Genomic DNA, 21,016 nt, shown 5'->3' with positions numbered 1-21,016 from the left:
AAGGGACAAACGTAAAAACCCTATCACCAGTGTTTTCATATTTAGTTAACTGAATCAAAAAAGTATTTTGATTTTGAACATTAAGAAATACTCTTTCATATCCTTTTCAGACAACTTGTATGTCCCTTGGATGTCTTTTTCAGATGACCTATTTCTCCTTTCACAGCCCATAGTATCATGACTTGGAAACAGAAAATATTTAATAAATCTGTGCTGACTGATCTTTAATGACAACAAAAGCAGTTCCCTGAAATGCCCTTTGTTCTACCTCTTTGCCTGGTAAATTTCTTTTATGATTTGGTTCCAATGTCATATTTAAAATGGTTCCCAGCTCTCGTCGTTAAAATGAATCGGCCCCTGTTCCAGGTAGCTCATACCCAGTTTCCATTACATTGTCATTGTTCATCTGTTTCTCATTCTTCCCTTTTATCTACCAAGGAGCAGGGATTTGGGCTTGTTCATCTTTAGTATCTCTGATACCTTGCACATGCTTGCCATCTGTAAAGTGCTCCAGAATTGTCTGGCAAATGACTGTGACAGGGAGAAAACTCATTCTATAAGCATGATGTGGGCTTTAGTTGGCAAACCCTGCCCTCTAAAGGATTTTGCTTCTTTAAATTTTTTTCTGCAGTTAGAATACTGCTGCCAAATGAGCAGTTAGTAACTGATTATGACTTTGTGATCCAATTAGCAGATGTGATTAGGGGATGGTTAGCCTTTGTTCCTATACCTACTTCTTTTAAATTAAGAATAATCCGTAATTGATACTCAGTATAACTTTGCTGAAAGCACAGATTTCACCAAGATATTAACAATGGCCATATTTGAGTAGTGGTATTTTTGTTTAACTTTTTTCTTTAGACATCATGTTTTTCATTGTTTGAATTTTCTTTTTCAGGATATGTATTAGGAAAAAAAACTATTTTCATTTTTTAAAATAGATGGTGCATGAGGCAGACAATTAAGAGAAATGAATGCTTTGATGCAACTTGGAACCAGTCAGGGCTGGATCACAATGAGCCAGTCTACAGCTTGGTAACAAATCTCATTGGTTTAGGAAAGCAAAAGTTTATTTGCTCCAGATTGACGGGGACTCTTCTACATTCAGTCTCTCAGATCCAAGCCCCCTTCAGCTCAAAGTGGCTTCCAAAGTTGATGTGGCCAAAAGAGGGAGAAATCGAAGAGACCAGCCAGCTCTCACCTGGCTTGGCACATGTCACTTTCCTTGGCCAAAACAAATCCGAAAGCCCCAAGCTGACTGCACAAGAGAGTGGAAAATGCAGAGAAGCACATGGAATCCAGTATATGGTAAGCACCAGTTGTCTCTGCCAACATGACGGTAACTCTTTTCATTTTTCAGTTACTGTAATGAATGTATGTTGGATCCAGACTGCGGTTTCTGCTACAAGATGAACAAATCAACTGTCATTGACTCCTCCTGTGTTCCAGTTAATAAAGCATCTACAAATGAGGCAGCCTGGGGCAGGTATATCACTCATTTTACCATATGAATGTATAATAATATTTCAAAATGAGGCTTATGTTTAAGTTTTCAGAGTGCTTGCACTTATAGCAGTTCTTTTAAACTGACCTTCATAATTACATTATTTTGCAGCATATACTGGTGATAGTGGATGCAAAGCATTGCAATTGTGTGTTCCACGCAGAGTAGAAGGCACCCAGGCCTAGACTTTTGGAGACCCAGATTTCTCTAATAAGGTATAGGAGTTTGGATCTTTAGTTTTAGGCAGGTGTTCACAAATACTGCCAAGGCAATTTCTCCCACTGCATATTGTTTAATTACACTGTATTTCCAAACTCCCAAACTTTTAAATGAAAGAAAACTGTAAAGTGAAAATGAATTATTATCACATTAAGCCGCACGTGGTGCATCACGCAAAATGAATTATTATCACATTAAGCCGCACGTGGTGTAACCCCAGCACTTTGGGAGGCTGAGGCAGGCAGATCACTTGAGGTCACGAGTTCGAGACCACTCTGGCCAACATGGTAAAACCCTGTCTCTACAAAATTACAAAAATTAGCTGGGAGTGGTGGCACATGCCTGTAATCCCAGCTGCTCAGGAGGCTAAGGCAGGAGAATCACTTGAACCCAGGAGATAGAGGTTGCAGTGAGCCGAGATCAAACCACTGCTCTCCAACCTGGACAGCAGAGTGAGACTGCCTCAAAAAAAAAAAGAATTACTATCACATTAAATTATTTCATGAAACTATTTTTTTATTGCTAGAGGCCTTTTCCAGGGTTGAGTGAAATTAAGCAAAATAAGGATAAAAGTTGGTAATCATTGGCATGTAACTAGCTTGGGAGGCTAGAAACCTTAATATTTTTGGTTTGTAGTAGATGCATAAATGAAATATTAATATAAAATAAATAAATATTCTCCAGATTTGTGAACTAACATTTGTATCCAGACATATAAAATGTGCAAATGTTATTTGATATGGCTTTAACCTCTTTTGTGTTTTAAATTCCTATAAAATAATATGCTCTTGTCTACTCATAGTACTGATAAAGGCAATGAAATCTGTAATAAAGTATTGTGTCTCATAGGAGCTTATAGATAAAGTATAATGTAATAATCATTTCATTAGAGAACTGCTCCAAAGAAGCAAATTATGTATGTTAGTTGAGTAAAGATCCAGACCACATTTTAAATATACTAATTACAAAGAAATATGTAAAAGAAATACAATTAGTATTTTAAATGAACACTCAAAAGAGTTTCTTTTAAAAATATTCAGTGTATAGTTTTCATCAGCCAAACTTAGTTAGTGAGTTAATTGATTAAATATTTCTAGATGTACTTGTTCACAGCTTTAAACTTTCAGAGTGTTGTTTTTGCCAATGGGAAAAAAAAAACTAAGTTACTACTAGTCTAGAATTATGAACATGTTATGAAATCTGTTAGAAATGTACATAGTTTCCTGTATTTTACATAATTAATTAATAAACTTATTAGAACTCTCTACTAAATAGTAAGGGGGCACTAAAATTAGATGTTTCTCTTACCTTCAGTAGAAGGGTTAGAGGTCAGAGGCCTCAAAGCAGGAGTTTTGACTTTTTTGCAAATAACAAATCATACAACTTTTTAGTAGTAATGTTTATTCCTTTATTTCGGAAAGATTAACAACTCACTCTTACATTTCATTTGTATTTTTATACCATCATCCTGTAGCTGCACATGAATTAGAGAAAAGTAAGGCACAGATAATAACTAAGTAGCAAAAATAAAAATAACTTTAAAAAATGATGTTCACAGCATATTCTTACAATAGTCGCAAACTCTTTACAAGGAAAAGAAAGAAAAAACCCCATGGTTTCTTACTTCTCCCTGTGCTGTGCAACAGTGCTCCTTCTCGGTGGGCCACTGCTATTGGTTACATCCTTAGTCTTGGCTAGAAAAGAGCAAAAAGGCAGGATGTGTTCTCCATGAAAAATTCTTCAGATAGATTTTCCACATGTAGGTAAAATAATATTCAGTATATATAATAGTAAATATTTTTGTTGGTTGGTTGGTGGTTTGGTTGACAGATTTGAAACAATTACTTGGAATGGAACTCTAAGGCAAAATCAACCATTACCTTGGATTCACATCTAGAGATATACTATAAATATTTCAAGGTCAAGTATTGAGGCAGTCCATAGCCATATATCGTAATCTCTAACTGTAGCTGTTTCCTGAAAAGACACCAGGTGGAATGGTAACACCATTGATGATGGAAATAGTATAATACTGTTGATTAACTCTGAATTGTCAGTATAATGAAAATCATTTGTCCGTATAATCAACTATGAGATTATTTATCAGTATGCTTTTCTATATCTCTGTTGTTAAATTTCAATGAAAACTTAAAAAAAATTATTTAGCAGACTTTTAGAAAATGTAGTAGACTGAGCTGATGCAGGAAAATCTCCTGCCCATTAACCTGCCCCTATACCTCCAACATGCATCCCACACACATTCAAGTTTAATGCACAGTGGAACTTGAAAGAAATCCCCAAGTGCCACAACAGAGTGTGAGTGGTGAGCCCGCATGGGAATATCAGAAGAGAATATAGGCCTTACAGGTGAGAGGTTAGGGTTTTTAATGCTGAGGGAGGTTAGCTCCAGGCCTTGCCTCTGTAGCTACAAAGCACTATCCAGGTTCTGAAATAGGGACAAGAAAAATTCTAACTAGACTGGGCTTGAAAAGTTACCTACTTCTCTGCCGCTCACTTGGGACTACAAATGGAAATAGTGTCACACATGAAAAAGCAAAACCAAGAGCCTTTGCTGTGAGGGAGTGTGTGTTCTCATTTCACACTGCCTTTGTGAAGTGGGAACCATGAGTTGACAAACATAAACACTAAAATAAATAAATTGAATGAAAAGTAGGTCCTAAACTGGAGACATCCATAGAGACATGTTAGGAATCCACATGAAATTATCAGAACCCAGTGTACGTGAGATGTCCATGGGAAGCAACTCTTGGTAAATGCAGGAGGACAGTCAGTGAGTATTAGGCTGGTGCAAAAGTTAATTGCGGTTTTACCATTACTTTTAAGTAATTAACTTTTGCACCAACCTAATAGAAACCACACCAATTATTGGAGGCAAGGAAGCCACCAAGTGTGACAGATGGACAAATGAATACATAAAGAACTTTGCATTGCAAAAAAAAAAAAAAGAGTCTTTAAAAGCAATAAAGGAAAGTATATTTTTCAATTATACTGAAAGTTATATGCTTATGATTGGTGCAGTATATATGTGTATTTTTATATGAGACATATGTATGTTATAAATCAGCAATTTTTGCCAAAAAAAAGTAAAACTTGAGAAGCTGAAATTCTAGAGAAATGACATAGGATGTGGTATGATAACTTTTAGAAAAAAAGTCTTCTAATGATCATTTTAAATTTTTCTGCTTTTTGGGTTTTTTTCAGAAAGAAATTGAGATTACAATTAGTTTTTCAATTTGTTAAATACAGATGTTAAAAATATGAGAGTAAGCTCTTAAAATATGAACTATTAGAGGGAGAAATAAGAGACTCAAAGTATAATAAGAGAGGAAGGGGCAAAAAACAAAAACTCAGAAAAATTACATCTAAATGTAACTGTTTTTAAAATAAAAAATAAACCAATTAAACACAATTGTAAAAGATAAAGATCTTCATATTGAATTTTTTAATACAGTTGTATGCTGTTCACAGGAGACAGTCACAGAAAGGTTAGAAATATAGAAATAGAGGAAAGAAAAAATTAGACAAGTACTAAGTCAAAAAGACAAAAAATAGCAGAGACTAGAGTATTCAGAAAATTTACAAGCTTGATAGGAGAGTCAAGTAGAACCTAATGTAGAGAATGCCATTCTTTTTAAGAAACCATGGAACACTTATGAAATTTTACCATGTTCAAGCACAAAGAATAAATTCAGTAAGCTTATATAAATGTATAGATATTTCAGTAAATTCTAAGTAAATCCAAATAATCAGTATCATCCAGAACATGTTTTCTAATAAAAATGCAATAAAACTATAAAACAAAAGAAAGATATTTATCACCCCTTCTAGTTTAGCTTGGGAGCTAAAATAAACAAAACACCCAAAAAGCAACTTCAAATTAATGAATAGGTTTAGAAGAAATCACAGTGCAAAACAAGATGTTAAAATTAATAACTAAACAGATCCATAAGAGGTTAGACGTAGAACATAGAGTAAACCTGTAGAGTTAGCAGAGGATGGAAGAGCAAAGCAAAGAAATACTCGAGAGGATCAAGAAATAAAAGTTCTTAAAGAAGACTAACAAAATGTAGAAACTTCTTGCAATACTGATCAAGAAGAGAGAGAAGGCACAAACAATATTTAGAAAAAAAAAAAGATGTATAACAATGGATAGTAAAGATTTTTAAATTCATAAGAGAATACTATGAACAGTGTTCTCCAGTGCATTTGAAAACAGATAAATGGACAGTTTTCAAGAAAAAATGTAACTTTCCAAAACCAATTCCAAACCTCTGTGAAGCGAGTGATTTCTATACCCTACTTACAGATGAGAATAGTGTTACTTAGAGGTTCTGAATGACTTTCTCAAAGTCAAAAGGCCAGTAAGTTCACTTCTGTTAGGGGAGCAACAATTGAGTAGTGGGAAGGTATACATTTTAGTTTCAGGTAGTTTCCAATTTCTAAGTTAAACAAAGTATGTTATTGACAAATCAGGCATTAGAATGTTTTTTTGTTTTGTTTTGTTTGTTTGTTTTCTGTATTTATCTGTGTCTGTTTATCCACCCCCCTACCTCCTGACTCTGCATCTATACGAAACCATAAATACTCTATTCTGGAACTTCAAACCTCCTGACTGTTTAAAATAGTGTTGCCAATGAGGGACACTTTCTTAATGCGCTGATTCAGTATTTGTTTCCTATAATACAGCACTTTCGCTCTGTAATTAGAAACACTAAAATAGCTAGATAGATTCCCTATTTGGCAATTCATTGTTTTCTGTACTCATTCAGCAGAGATATTTTTCTCAAAGCTGCACTCTGATGTAACACCCAGTCTGTTTTCCCAGCATTTCACCGCTCTCCCACACAGATTCTAGTCAGTTTAAACCCCTTGTCATTACCCTAATATCTGTTATAATTTCCTGTCTCTACGTCTTTTCTCACACTGTGCCTTCTGTCTAGAATTTACCCTCCTTGATCTCTGCCTGAAATCTATTTTTTTTTTTTTCTCGGATTAGATGTCCCTTTTTCCTTGCAGTTTCTGTTATAAGCCCCAGAAAACAATGCTTATTCTACCTCCTGCTGCCCTCTAGCACTCCCCTGGTTGTCACATACTATAAGAGACATTTCCTGGCTATAAGATGAATGATAGCCATTTAAGTCCTACTGGAACACCTCACAGGGCTGACACTATGTGCCACTTAGCAGTAGCAGTGTGAGGCAACCTGGCCTGGGGATTTCCAGGAGACACATCCACCTCAGTACAGATGCAATTCTTACAAACCTTTGAACAAAGTTACCCTTACAAGACTAGCTTAACCTCGTTTTATGAATGAAAGACCCGGTAACTGACTCAGATTGAACACAGGTATAAGAAAGGGGAAGAATCCCCCAAGCTCTGAGAATAGTCTCCAGATGGAAACCCTCCTGGGTGGGCGGTCATCTGATCCGTGATTGAATCTGGCTCATGCCGCCCACCTGCTCCCATTATCCAACTTGCAAGAGCACTGCTAGAATAAACTGCTGGTGTTCAACATCAGTCGGTGTCTAAGTCTCATCTTTGATGTGAATCAGACCACATTGGAAGAAAAATTGCCACTGGGGAAGCCAGTTAACTATGACCATCCAAAACCCCTGAATAATGAATGATCCTTGTATAATTTGTATGATAATTATATTTTTATATGATAGCAATCTGTGTTTGAATGTATATTTGCTTCTAGATTATAAATTCTAATTTCTATATTCTGCACTGTTTTTAAACTTTTGGTGTTTTATATACATCAAGCATTCAATCAATAATTATAAAAATATATAAGGGTTTAAAATTATCACAGTTATAAATGAGAGGATATGATGTTCCTGTCACTTCATTTTAGTTACATCTTTTGCATCTATACTTATTTCCAGGAAAGGAAACTTATAAAAGGAAAAAATTGAAGTAATGCAATTTACATTAACACAAAGCGTTAATGTTTACCTGTACTAATATAAAAACACTAAAAAACAGTTTAAAAATAAAATTTAACCATGTGCTTCAGTATATTACCGCAAAAATATTGCTTGGAGCCATACTTTATGAAAAACACTTTTTAAAAATTATTGGAAGAAGCTAGGTGAGTTGGCACATTCCTGTAGTCCTAGCTACCCGAGAGGCTAAGGCAGGAGGATCACTTGAGCCCAGGAGTTTAAAGCTAGCCTGGGTAACATAGCAGGACTCCATCTATAATCATCATCATCATCATCATCATCATCGTCATCCTGGCTAAAAATTATTAGAAGAAATATTCAGCATATTTCCTGAAAATATTCACTGATATGCCAGGGAAGCAGTTTATCTATGGTGATAGCATAAGACCAAATGTATTACAAAACTATGTCAAATAGCAAAAACAGAGCATTTTCCTTTGTAACCTCTGTAAATTTTTTGAAAAGAGATATCACTTTTGTATTTAGAAAATGAAATTTATTTTATCATTAACAAACCACATCATTATCTTAAGGTACTCATGTACAGGATTGATGTATTTTTATCAGCTAGTCACATAGGGATAGGAAAAACTCCAGCTGTGCTCCTAAATTAATAACAGTGTAGCTCAAAGTTAATTTTTACCAACATAAATTTTATAGAGAGAAGTATAGTATCTAATATAGAATATTTTAATCAATTTGAGTTTTAAAATTCTACTTTTCTTCATGTTACTGCTTAAATAGAAGTCATTATGGTACATTATTCTCTTTAGTATCTGTGGCTGCATGTTATGTGTTTGGAAGTTTCATCTACCTGTAAATAATTTCAGAGATCACATGCCTCTAGGCTATTACTTTTTCAAGTTCAGAAACTTAGATTCCCTTGGATTTAGTGACTATGTTGCAGACTCTGATACTATTTATGTTGCACAGTCTACAAATCAAAAGACCAAAACACTTCTGAATAATTTATCTCCCTCGTCCATGTTAATTTATTGAATTTCTTAGTTGATATTTAATTGTAAAATAAACACTTTTAAACAGTTTTATCCAAGTAGTGATATTCATAGTATATTTGACTACCTTTCATTTTTAGTCAAAAGCTAATATTTGTAGTCAACCCATGTTCCTTTTACATTTTTAAAATTTTTCTTCATATTTCCTTTGAAAAGTAGACTGTGAGTTATTTCTCACTAAAGAAGATTAAATAAGACTAAGATTTTTATTATAAGGATAAAAGCCAAAGTTTGAATTCCATGTGTATGGTGAATGTAAGATAACAGTGGTGAACCTTGGTTCATCAAACATTGGAGCAATTAAGCATCAGAAGATGTACAGCAGAGATGAAGTCTGGGGAGCTTGAAATTTATTAAAAAGGGGGTTGAGAAAGTAATGAGAACAAGAGAAAGGAAAATGTATGGCTGGCGACAATACAGGAAATATGAGTTTAGATCAGATTGTTAAAGAGCCTTATTTAGAGATTTTAATTTGTTTTTTGTAGGTACATTTTTATAGGTGTGGGAATCATATTGCCAGTGATTTTAGGTGAATGGCTTTATGTGATACCTGGACATGGACAGGATATTGTGTCACATAGTGAGTTAAATATTTTCAGTCTGTGAAGAAGAACATCAATTGGCTAGCATGATTTTAACACTTGGGCAGGAAACATTATCTAATTAGAAATTAATAATGTTCTTTTCATTCCATTTTTATGTAACCATCTTCTATTCTTGGCAAGTGTGATTTTGATTGATTGTATTATTGTTCAAAATATCTGCTGCCGCTCCCAAGGGAAGGACTGTATTTCCCTGGCCCATTCAGTCTTATCCACATGAGTTGTTCTGGCCAAGGAAATTAGAGTGGAACCAATCCCTGTCATTTCTGAACCAAAGCTTTAAGGCATGGAGTTTTAAACAAAGATTTTCCACGTCCTCTTTTCCTTCTTCAGTATAGTTGGCCATATCCTAAAATAGAAGGTGTTCCATTAGATTTGGTCACAGGGTGAAGAAAATGTGGAGCAGAAGCATAACTGACCTGAAGCAGACCTGTGGTGTGAGCAATGCATTAACCTTGGGGTTTGTAAATCTCACTGCAATCTGACCTCTTCTGTTACTCTGACATAATTGGTTCTCTTCTGACTGATATAGCAAGATAAGCTGGATTCTACTGTGGAAGGGCACAAAATTTTTTGTTTAAGTTATAAAAGGAACTCTAAAGAAAACTATTAAACAAATAGTAGTACAGGGCAATGAAAGAAAGGGTAAAAAATTATGAAAGGGATTGCCAAATGTCATGAGTTTGGGGAACACTGCCATAGGAAGTAGAGAGTTGTTAAGGTTTTTAAGTAGGGGCAATGTAAGTGGCTTTAGGTTTAAGAGATAAAATTCTGATATAGGAAGGAAGAAGAAATTGTAAAGAATTTTATAAAGAACAAGTAAAGGGCAGGGCATTTGGAAATATAGTAATATAAGGAATATAGAAGAATGGTGCTTGCATTTTTAAATGTTGTTTTATATATATATAAATTTAAAAATTTAAGCAGAAGATTATACATGCTGCTATGGTACAGAAAGAAGAGCAGCATTAGATATCCAGATAATCTCAGGAAGTGTTTTGCCGGACAGCATATATGAAATAAAATTTGACCATTCAAATCAAAGAACCACTGCCTCTGTACACATCATGTGGTATCCAGGTCCTTCCTACTCTCTTGGTTTCAGTGCTAGTTTTATAACATAAACAAAATAGTTTTCCACTACACATGATCTGGGTTTACAACTTGTGCAGTTTGTACAATAGCAATCCATGTTTTAGTATTGGAATATGCATAGACATTCATGAACCAATACCAATCACAGTTCCTACAGTTTCAAAACAGTGCCAAAATGGCAACCTGAAAACTGTGATAACACGAAACTCTGTGCTCAGAATTTCTAAGAAAAATCCATTATAGTGCCCTTCACTCTGACTATACTTGTCCTCTGTTAGGATGAATGCTGGCTTATTTTATCTAGGAACTTTATTCTTAAATAGTTCCAAGAATTAACCCACTTCATTTTCATTTCAGAGACACATGTTTCCTGGAACCCTCCAAAAATCACATTTTTTTCTTTTTGTTGTCATTTATTTGGTAAATGAGTTATAGGGAAAGATTGGATTTAGAGCTGTTCTGCATGGACAAACTCATAAATATTAAACTTAGGTTTAATTATTGGTAGATTGGCTTATATAACAGAATTTAAACTCTGTTCACATTGGTATGGCATTTATACCTGGGAAGAGAAAGAGTTTTTTCTGTGGTCATTTTATAGGATTGAAATTTGACATTGTGCTGCATGCTATTAAAAATGTATTATTGCACAGTGAACACCCAAGTGTGCTTTATAGTTCCTTTGGCTTTGACTCTGTGCTAGAGCAATGTCTGTTATTTTCCTCTGCATTGAAAAGAACATTTATCCTTTCAGATGTATTCAGAAAGCCAGCACATTTAATTGAAAGCATATTAAAAAGACTCAGACATTACTCCCTAAGATTTATAATCTAAGAGGTAGATTGTAACATTTACACAAACATACTTCAAAATTATTTTAAAGAAATGAATGTTCCTTTTACAAATACATAGAGAAAGAAAAATATTTACAGTGTATACTGCTTAGCGTCATGGACATTTGAGAGAAAAGGTAAATGAAAAATGTATTGTAGAATGTGCAAATTTGGAGTGAGTTTTAGAAATCAACCCTGGGCTTTTAGGAACATCAAATAATAGAAGGTTTGATAAATAAAAGTTTATATTAAACTATGGGATAGAGTATTTCAGATACAAGATATGGACTGTAAATATTTAAAGATTATGTATTAACACCTTAATATATTTTAAAATAATGCTGAAGGTCTTATAACTGTGACTTACTTTAACTTTCTGTGACATAAATGAGGAAAACAAATTCTCCAAATGATAAAAATACTTGTAAACCATGAATTTATTTTGTGACATTTTTAGGCCCGTAAAAATATATCATATATTCTTTATTATTCTTGATGAAAATTTCATTTAAGGCTTAAAAATGAGACTGCCTGTGTGATGCATGGATACCCATTTACTAAACCATTTCAACCATCAAAACTTCTGAAGCCTCAGAGATAGGAACCTGCTTGATTATATAACTATACTGTTTTCCCTTCTGTGGGGTGCAAGCGGTTATCTGAAAACTGTAATTGACAGTGGAAAATCATCTTTGGTTTAACATTGAGTTTTTGGGGAATACTTGATTATGCAGACCTATGTTGTTTTTTAATTAATTGGCTTAGGAAACAGGCAATCAGAATTCTGCTCAGGAGAATCAGGGAAGGAAAGGGCCAGATCAGAGTTAAGTCAATATTTTACATTTCAATTTTTATACTTAAAACAATATTTTATGTAGAAACTTTTCTACATCTGTGCTTTCAAACTGTAGTTGTTATTGGTATATGAAACATCTACATTTATTCTGCCTACTTAATTGTTCAACAAACTTTAAGAACTTTCTGTATAACCTAAGATAGAATGCCAAACCATAGTATTTATAAAAACTTGGGGGACATCAGCTAGGACAGTTAGACACACTTGAAACAGAATTTCAAAGGTGATTACAAAGCAGAGATACATGCTGACCTTGGGCTATGTCACATAAGCTACTTATGTAATTAGAACTTATAAACTTATGTAATTAGCTACTTGTAAAGTTAGAGTTAAACAAAGAAGGTAATTACTCAGAGCATCATCTTCCCTGCTAACTCAGATACTATTTTAAGTTCTTCATTGATTCGTAAGAGATCCTATCTGATATCTTGGTAGCAGTGGACATTTTTGCAAGTAATTCTCAATTATTATTACTTTGCTTCTTTAAATAGAAATTAAGAAGGTACAGATCAATATTTGATGTCTTCTCCCCCTCCCCTCAACTCATTTTTTTTTTTCCTGTGACTTCACAGAAAAGTTTCAAAAATCAACTCCTCAGTGTTAGGTGTACATGACTTGGGGAATCAGATGATTTTTAGGAGCTCTGTGCATATTTAATAGCTTTTTCAAGACAGTGAAACCAGGAAACGTATTTTGTGCCACTGCAATTAAGCCTAAGAAATTTTATGTGATTGTTTCTGTCTGCCCAGATCCAGGAGGGAGGCAGACTCTGGAAAGCCACAACACATTAGGCATGACTGAGAGGAGGGATCACACACCTGGGGATGTCACTTGAGTCAGAGGAGTGGCCCAAGGGGGCTGTCTGGCAGTGCAAGAATGCAGGAGGTAGATTAGGAAACATTTGTAGAAGTTAAAGAGCTGGAAAGTGTTACCATAAAGAGATACTACTTGAGAGGACAAAGCAGAGGAGAAACTGACGAAATAGAATGAAGAAAAACAGGGCAGGCCTAGACAAGCCCAAAGAATGTGTATCCTGAAAGTCAGTTCAGGAAACAAGAACACATAGCCTTCTCTGTAGTGAGTATTCTCATTTGTGGATCTCTCTTTGCTGGGCAAGGAACTGTCTTTGAAGTAAGCAGAATTGCCCCAGGTACACTGACAAAGTCCTGATAAGGCTGATAGCTTTGAGTTTTTCTCATAGATTGTTTGGTATCTACATACTTTGGCTATAGATATTTCAAAATATATATAAAGTATGTAAAACTAAAATGACTACTAACTGAAATAGTAGTTAAATTTTATGATCTACTGTGTACAACTAACTTTTTTGTGAATATAGATGACGGGTTCTGTATCTTTGTTTCACTAAACCCCTTAGCCGTCATAAGTTGCCTTTCTCAGCTGGCCTTTATAAAAGTTTGATGTTTTGTGATGCAGAAGTTTCATTTCAGGCAAGAAAATGTCTCTGCACTAAATAAGGAGTCGATACAATGTAAGTTACTAAGAGCTCAAATCTGTGGAGCAGATGACCCACAGCTAGAAGCCAGCACACCCCATCCTAATGGAAACAGTAATGGAACTGATCATTCTGTGGATTTGCCTGTGACTTGTAACAGCAGTGTAACCTTGTGTAATGGCCTCCTGCATCCCATCCTAGCACAACACACATGGACCACCCCAAAATGAGCAACCTGGAACTGGTTATGAGCTAGTCTGAGTCTTTCAAAAGAGACTTTCTAATGAATTTGTTGAGTACTCCTGTGAGAGATGTTCAAAGAGATTAGTATACTTTTTCCCAATACTATTCACTCTTCTTTTATCTTCCAACTTAAAAGTTGAATGAGATGTTCTTTGTGTGCTGCTGTTATGAAAAGAGAAGGATACAGTCACTCACCACCTACCTATTTTTTTTCCCTCAAGGCATTTGTGGTTCTTGGTATCCTGAAAGTGGGAATGACTCAACCCACAATAGGATAATACATTTGCCCAAGATAAAAGGAAATAATGAAGCATACCCAGTATATAGGATGTAAAAAGCTAAAAATATCTGTTTTTCTAGACATTTTTATTAAAGGCTTTCAAACTCTTAAAATCTTTAAATTGTTTAGAATTCTTCTGAATTCAGTAGCGCATTGCTTTTCACCAGCTTATCGCCAAGAACTAAGGATGAAGGAGAGCTTCTTGCAGCGTAACCAAAGGAGACCCATGACAGGACAGGCTTATTTGTTAGTTTTTCATCCTAGTGTTTCATTTTTAAAAATTAAGTGAATATTCCTTTATACCCTCAAATACACTCATGTCCAGCTTACTAATATAATTCGTGTATTACTTATCCTTGATTTTTCTAGGCAACCCAACCTACAGCCTTTCATCTCATCTCATCCTTCACCCCATCAATGAGAAAAGAACATTTTTGCTTGTAGAAGAAATGTGCTATTTTTTTGTGTAGCACATCAGTACATGTGCTAATTTGAGAATCATAACAAGTGTAGATCCAACCCAGAAACAAACCCCAAGTTCACAAAACTGAAAAAGGAATAGGCAAACTCTAGTTGAAACTGTTTCAGACCTCAGCTCACTATCAACCCAGGACATATTATGTGCCTCATCAATTTAAATGTTACCGTTAGGATTTGGTGGACACTGTTTAAGTCTAGAGAATAGCTAATTGAATAAGACTTGAATATCTAATTGAATTTCTTGAACAAAATGTATACTCAGAACAGAAAATATTTCAGAAATCTATGACTTCATAATGTCACTGGCTCTGAAACATTAACACACTACTTTTGCAGTTTTATTTGGTTATATTTATTTGACAATTGGATCTCTTTTATAGAATATTGTACTGTACTATAGCTTAACAACTAAAACAACATTTGTTTTTTCCAGACTGGGAATGTCGGAATTATGTCATTGTAGCTAGTATATACTAAGATACTGTTCAGCTATTGCTTCAAAGGCTTTATTTTTCCCTGCATGCCCTTTAGTAGAACTACTTTCCAGTGCTTTTTCTATAAGCAATAATTTTGCATTATGGTTATTTTTATCCCTGTTTGCCTCTTCGTGTTCCCCAAACCAGAAACTTCTCAAGGGCAAAGTTGGGATAATGTTGTTCTCGCTGCCAGACATTATGCCTGGATGCATAGAAATCTCTCAGTGCATGTCAATATTAGTGAAAGGATAGTAATAGGTGAAAAGAAAGACTGCTACAGCCTACCAGTCCTGTAGCTGTTTTGACAAAGAACCTGTTCATTTTATTCTTCCAGATGATTTTATATCATGTGGAGAAGATAAGTCTGTTTGAAAAACTTGGAGTAGAAATGACAGTAGTTAGCAATAAAGGCCAGACCATCACCATATCCAATACAGCTCACAATATTCTCTGCTTTATTCTGTTTTCTTTTTTTCTATTTTGGACTCATATTTGGGCATATGGGATTCAGGAAGTTTCTTTCAGAAAGTCTAAAATCAGTGGGCAGCTTAGCTTTGGTATAACATAAAGAGAACACTTCCTGGAATCCAACGACTTTGATTTGTGTCTGGACTCAGTAACTGACCAGAAGATGGCCTTGGGTCATTTATTTTACTTGTCTAATCCTTAGTTTGCGGATCTTTAAAATAGAAAAAAGTAATAACACTAGATCTTGCTTACATCCAAGATCACTGAGAAAGTCAAATGAAAAAAAAAAATGTGAGAAGAATTCGTAAACTTGATTTAATTTTTTAGAGACGAACTTAAAAATCTCAGCTCCACAATCTAGCATATCTTTCTGCTTTACCTAAGTGGATAAAGTGATTGATAATGCATATCTAATTGGCAAATGTGAAATTTAAAATTTCTTTCTTAGTAGTGTTGAGCTACGCCTTGAAGGATAGATAGGATTTGTACATGCAGGGATAGCAGACATAATTGTATGAGATAACCAAATTTAGTAACTGACAGCAATTTGTGTGTTTCCTCTCTTTAAAATGTTTTTTTTTTGTTTGTTCTTAAGTATGCGAGTATTTTACCATAAAAGAGGAGTTCTTTTTTTTTCCTACCAAAGCATTCTTCAGTTTTAAGAACTTTTATCTGTTAACTTTTGTTAAATTGTATACAGTTATAACAGTGTTTAGCATTATCAGAATTTTGATTTAATTTTAATGAGCCAGTGTGTTATTTGATACAATAAAGATCAGCTAAAGCCTTCTTGTGTTGTTCTTAAAGGAGTAGATGTTTTCTCTTTACTTTCTATTTGGAAAAAGTTTAGGCTAGTTTTTGAAAACAGTACAAAGAGAAAATTATGAGTACCTAATTCATTAAGTGTCTTTCATAAGCTTATTCCTCCTAAGCTATTACACTTGCTGTCTACATCTGTAGCTCATTTCCTAGGGAGGTAAAGCAATGACATTAAAACTTCAGTAGTACGATCTACATCACAGTGGTTGATTAATGTTTTGAAGTATTGTCCCCAGACCTCACATTTTAAATTAATTTAATTCTTAATTATCACAAAGAAAGAAAAGAATATGGGCAAAAGTGAAGAGAATATACAGAGCAGTTTTCCTCCTCTTGAAAAATATGATTATAGCTTTACAGAATTTGGCAATACGATATAGATGAAGTAATATAGGAAATCACTCATACTGGAAATTGTCCAAGATTGAAACTTTTGAAATGTGGAGTTATCCAAGATGTGACTGTGTAGATTTCAGACAGTTTCCAAGAATGACATTCTTCAGCATAAAATGGAAACTCCAATTTTAAAATGCCTGTGTAGGGGTTCTGTTTAGTTAATATTCCCAATTACATCTTTTTAATTGCTATTTTAAATTTTAAATCAAGTGGAAATCACATTGAGATTTGTAGATGGTAGTGGCTGCAGCAGTGTTTTAAGTCTCCCTGAAGCTTCTTCAACCCCCACTACTCCAATAAAAACAGTTGGCAAGCAATGGGCCTTATCTGAATCTTGATTCAAATGAACTGAAAAAAAAAAAAAATCATTTAAAGACAACCAGGTAAGTGTGAACAGTGATTAGCTGTTTAATGTTCTTAAGAAATTATTGTTAATTTTTCAGGTGCAGTAATCATACTGTTGTATATTTTTTAAGTCCTTGCAGAGATACATGCTGAAAGAGTAACAGATGAAATATGGTATCTGAAATTTGTTTCAAAGTAACCCAGGAGAGGTGGAGTAAGTGGCAATTTAGATGAAATGTGATTGGCCATGTGTTTATAGTTGTTGAAAGTTTGTTATGGGTACATCCGGTTAATTATACTGTTCTCTCTACTTTTGAATATATTTGAAAATATTTGTAATAAAATAAAATTTTGATGTATGTCAAAATAAATGCTGACCTAGATTAAAAAAAAAAGTATTTTTAAGATAGCTAAGAAGCAAATAGAATAAATAAAATGGAATGCAAAAAAATATCTAATTAATCCAATAAAAGAAGTTTTAAAGGGAGGGCAAAAGTAATACTATAGGCCAGGCACAGTGGGTCATGCCTGTAATCCCAACACATTGGGAGGCCAAGGTAGGCAGATCACTTGAGGCCAGGAGTTTGAGACCAGCCTGACCAACATGGTGAAATCGCATGTCTACTAAAAAAAAAAAAAAAAAAAAAATTAGCTGGGCATGATGGCAGGCACCTGTAGTATCTGCTATTTGGGAGGCTGACACTGGAGAATTACTTGCACCCAGGACGCAGAGGTTGCAAGGAGATCATACGATTGCACTCCAGCCTGGGTGACAGAGTGAGACTCACTCTCGGGAAAAAAAAAAAAAAAAAAGCCCTACAAACTAAATATTTGTTCCCCCACCCCCTAAAGTCATATGTTGAAATTAGAACCCGCCAGGCGCCATGGCTCACGCCTGTAATCCCAACACTTTGGGAGGCTGAGGCAGGTGGATCACTTGAGGCCAGGAGTTCGAGACCAGCGTGGCCAACATGGCAAATCCCTGTCTCTACTAAAAATATACAAATTAACCAGGCGTAGCAGTGGGCGCCTGTAATCCTAGCTACTCAGGAGGCTGAGGCAGGAGAATCACTTGGATCTCGTAGGCGGAGGTTGCTGTGAGCTGAGATTGCATCCATCAGAAAGAAAGAGAGAGAGAGAGAAAGAAAAAAGAAATTAGTCCCAATGTGAGGATATTTGGAGGTGGGGCCTTTGGGAGGTGATTAGGTCATGAGGGTGGAGCCATCATAAATGGGATAAGTATCTTTATCAAAAGGACCCCAGATAGATTCCCTCTTCCCTTCCACCATGTGAGGGCACAGATAAAAGTGGCTATGAACCAGGAAGCAGGCCTTCACCAGACACCAAATCTTCTTGTGCCTTGATCTTGGACTTCCCAGCCTCCAAAACCCTGAGAAATTTCTTTGTGTAAAAGCCACCCAGTCTGTGGTATTCTGTTATAGCAGCTTAAACAGACTAAGACAAGTAACAACAGTGAGATGAGATAACCATAAAAGAAACAAATTAGAGATTTAAACCAACTTTATTGGTAAACTATGTTAAAATAAATTGTTTAGAAACTCCAATAAAAGACAGAGTTGTCCAACTAGACATGAAAACAAATGCAGCTGTCTGCTGTCTAGAAAAATGGGGATGGAAACAGACATACTATATTAACACTAATCATATAAAGCTGGAGTGGTTTTGTTAATATTTGACAAAGACTCCAGATTAAGGAATATTATCAGAGATTAAGAAGGATGGTTTATAATAAAGTGGCCAATTCATCAAGACATAAAATTCTTAAATGTATATTCCTCTAATAATAGATCTTCTTAGAAATCAGTAAAAAAAAAAAGTTTTCACAAAAATTACTAACTAGTTGGATATTAAGCAATACATTTCTAAATAACCCATGCTGTAAAAAACAACATCAAATGGTAATTAGAAAATATTTTGAAGTCAATGAAAATGAAATTATAACATATCGAGAACGTCAGGGGGCAGCTAAAGCAATACTTAACCGCAAACTTATACATTAAAATAAGTATATTAGAAAATTTTAAGAGGTTTAAAATCAATTACCTAAGCTTACAATTGTGACGCTAAAAAATGAAGAGCAACTAAAACGCAAAGTAATTAGAAGGAACGAAATAATGGTAGTAGAAATCAATAAAATAGAAAATGTAAAAGCAATAGATGAAGTAAATGAAATCAAAAGGTGATTTCTTGAAGAGATCAATAAAGTATATAAGTCATAGCTGGACTCGTTTAGGAAGAAAAGAAGACCCAACTTTCTATTATTAAAATTAAAAGAGAGCACTTCAGATAAATGGACAAAATTCCTGTTTACACATATTTCCAAAACAAATAGGAAAACTAAATCATCTATTTAAAAAATCAAATTTGTATTAAAAATCTCCCCACAAAGAAAACGGCATTGGTGAATTACACCAGATATTTAAAGAAGAAATAATGCCAATCCTATATAAACTCTTTCAAGAAAAGAGCAGAGTGGGGGAAATTTCCCAACTCATTTTATAAGGTTGGTTTTATCTTCATTACCAAATCTACCCAGAAACTACAAGAAAGAAAAACGATAGATGAACATCACAGTATCTCCCTTGTATATAGACAGAAAAATTCTCAAATTGAATCCAGCAATATAAAGGAATGCGTGGTTGATTTAACATCTGTATTCAATTGGTGTAATTCATTATATTAATAGAAGAAAAGAGAAAAATAATACGACCATCTTAATACATACAGAAAATAAACTGATGAAATTCCAAATCCATTCATGATAAAAAAAACTCTCAGAAGGCTTGTAATGAAAGGAAACTTCCTCGACCTGATACACAACATCTCTTAAAAACCTACAGCTTATATTATACTTAATAGCAAAATATTATTTTCCCTCTAAAATCGAAAACCAGGTGAGAATGTCTACTCTTAACACTTCTACATGACATTTTCCTGGAGGTCCTAGCCAGTGTAATAAGGCAAGAAAAGGCATATAGTTTGAAAAGGAAGATATACTCTATTTTCAGATGGCATTATTTTTATAAAATGCTATAAGAATAAATGAATGTAACAAGGTCTCAAAAAAGGTTAATGTAGACAAATATATTTTACTTCTATTACTAACAATTGGCAAATGAAATATTTTAAAGGCTAATTATATCATCAAAACATGAAATTCTTAAAGATAAATTTAGCAAGAAATAACAGGATCACTACACTGAACACTATAAAATGTTACTGAGTGAAATTAAAGAAGATCTAACTGAAGAGATCACACTCATGGATAAGAAGACTCAATATGTTAAGATGTCAGTTCCTTTTAAATTAATCTATAGATCAACTCAACTAATTCTAACCATAATCCCTATAAACAATTCTGTAAAAAATGACAAGCTGGTTCTGAAATTTATATAGAAATGCAAAAGAACTGTAGTGGCCAAAACATTCCTGAAAAAGAAAGACATTCCTATCTGATTTCAAGACTTACTATAAAGTTACAGTAATCCAGACAAAAAGAGACATAAACATCAAGGGATCAGAAGAGAGTCGAGAAATAGATCCATATATGCGTGGCCAATTGATTTTCCATAAAAAGACCAAATTAATCCAATGGGGAAAGAATAGTCTTTTCAACAAATAGTACTAATGCAGTTGGCTGTCTACATTGTAGGAGAAAGTAGAGGAAATGCACTTCAGTTCTTACACCCTAAACAAACAAACAAAAAATCTCAATATACATCATAGACCTAATAGTAAAAGCTAAAATCATAAAACATTTATAAGGAAACAGGAGGAAATCTTTGTGACATCAGGGTAAGCAAGTAGATAGGACAAAAAAAGCACACGCAACAAAAGAATAAATTGATATTTTGGAGTTTATTAAAATTAAAATGATCTACTCTTTGAAAGACATTGTTAAGAGAATACAAAGCCCAAGCCACAGACCAGAAGTATTA

General features: G+C 34.3%; 1 protein-coding gene across 1 annotated transcript in view; it reads left to right on the top strand.

Moving 5' to 3' along the window:
• Nucleotides 1–21,016, top strand: part of LOC105536879 (proton myo-inositol cotransporter) — a 128,752-nt gene that overhangs the window by 55,125 nt on the left and 52,611 nt on the right. Inside the window, exon 3 of the mRNA XM_011976363.1 lies at nt 1,361–1,486. Within this exon, the coding sequence (XP_011831753.1) occupies nt 1,361–1,486 (126 nt within the window). The remainder of the gene's footprint in view (nt 1–1,360; nt 1,487–21,016) is intronic.

The sequence above is a fragment of the Mandrillus leucophaeus genome, unplaced genomic scaffold (assembly GCF_000951045.1).
Source record: "Mandrillus leucophaeus isolate KB7577 unplaced genomic scaffold, Mleu.le_1.0 Scaffold1643, whole genome shotgun sequence".
Classification (NCBI taxonomy): Eukaryota; Metazoa; Chordata; class Mammalia; order Primates; family Cercopithecidae; genus Mandrillus; species Mandrillus leucophaeus.
Note: the sequence above shows the minus strand (reverse complement) of the source record. Positions and strands in the feature narration are given on the sequence as shown.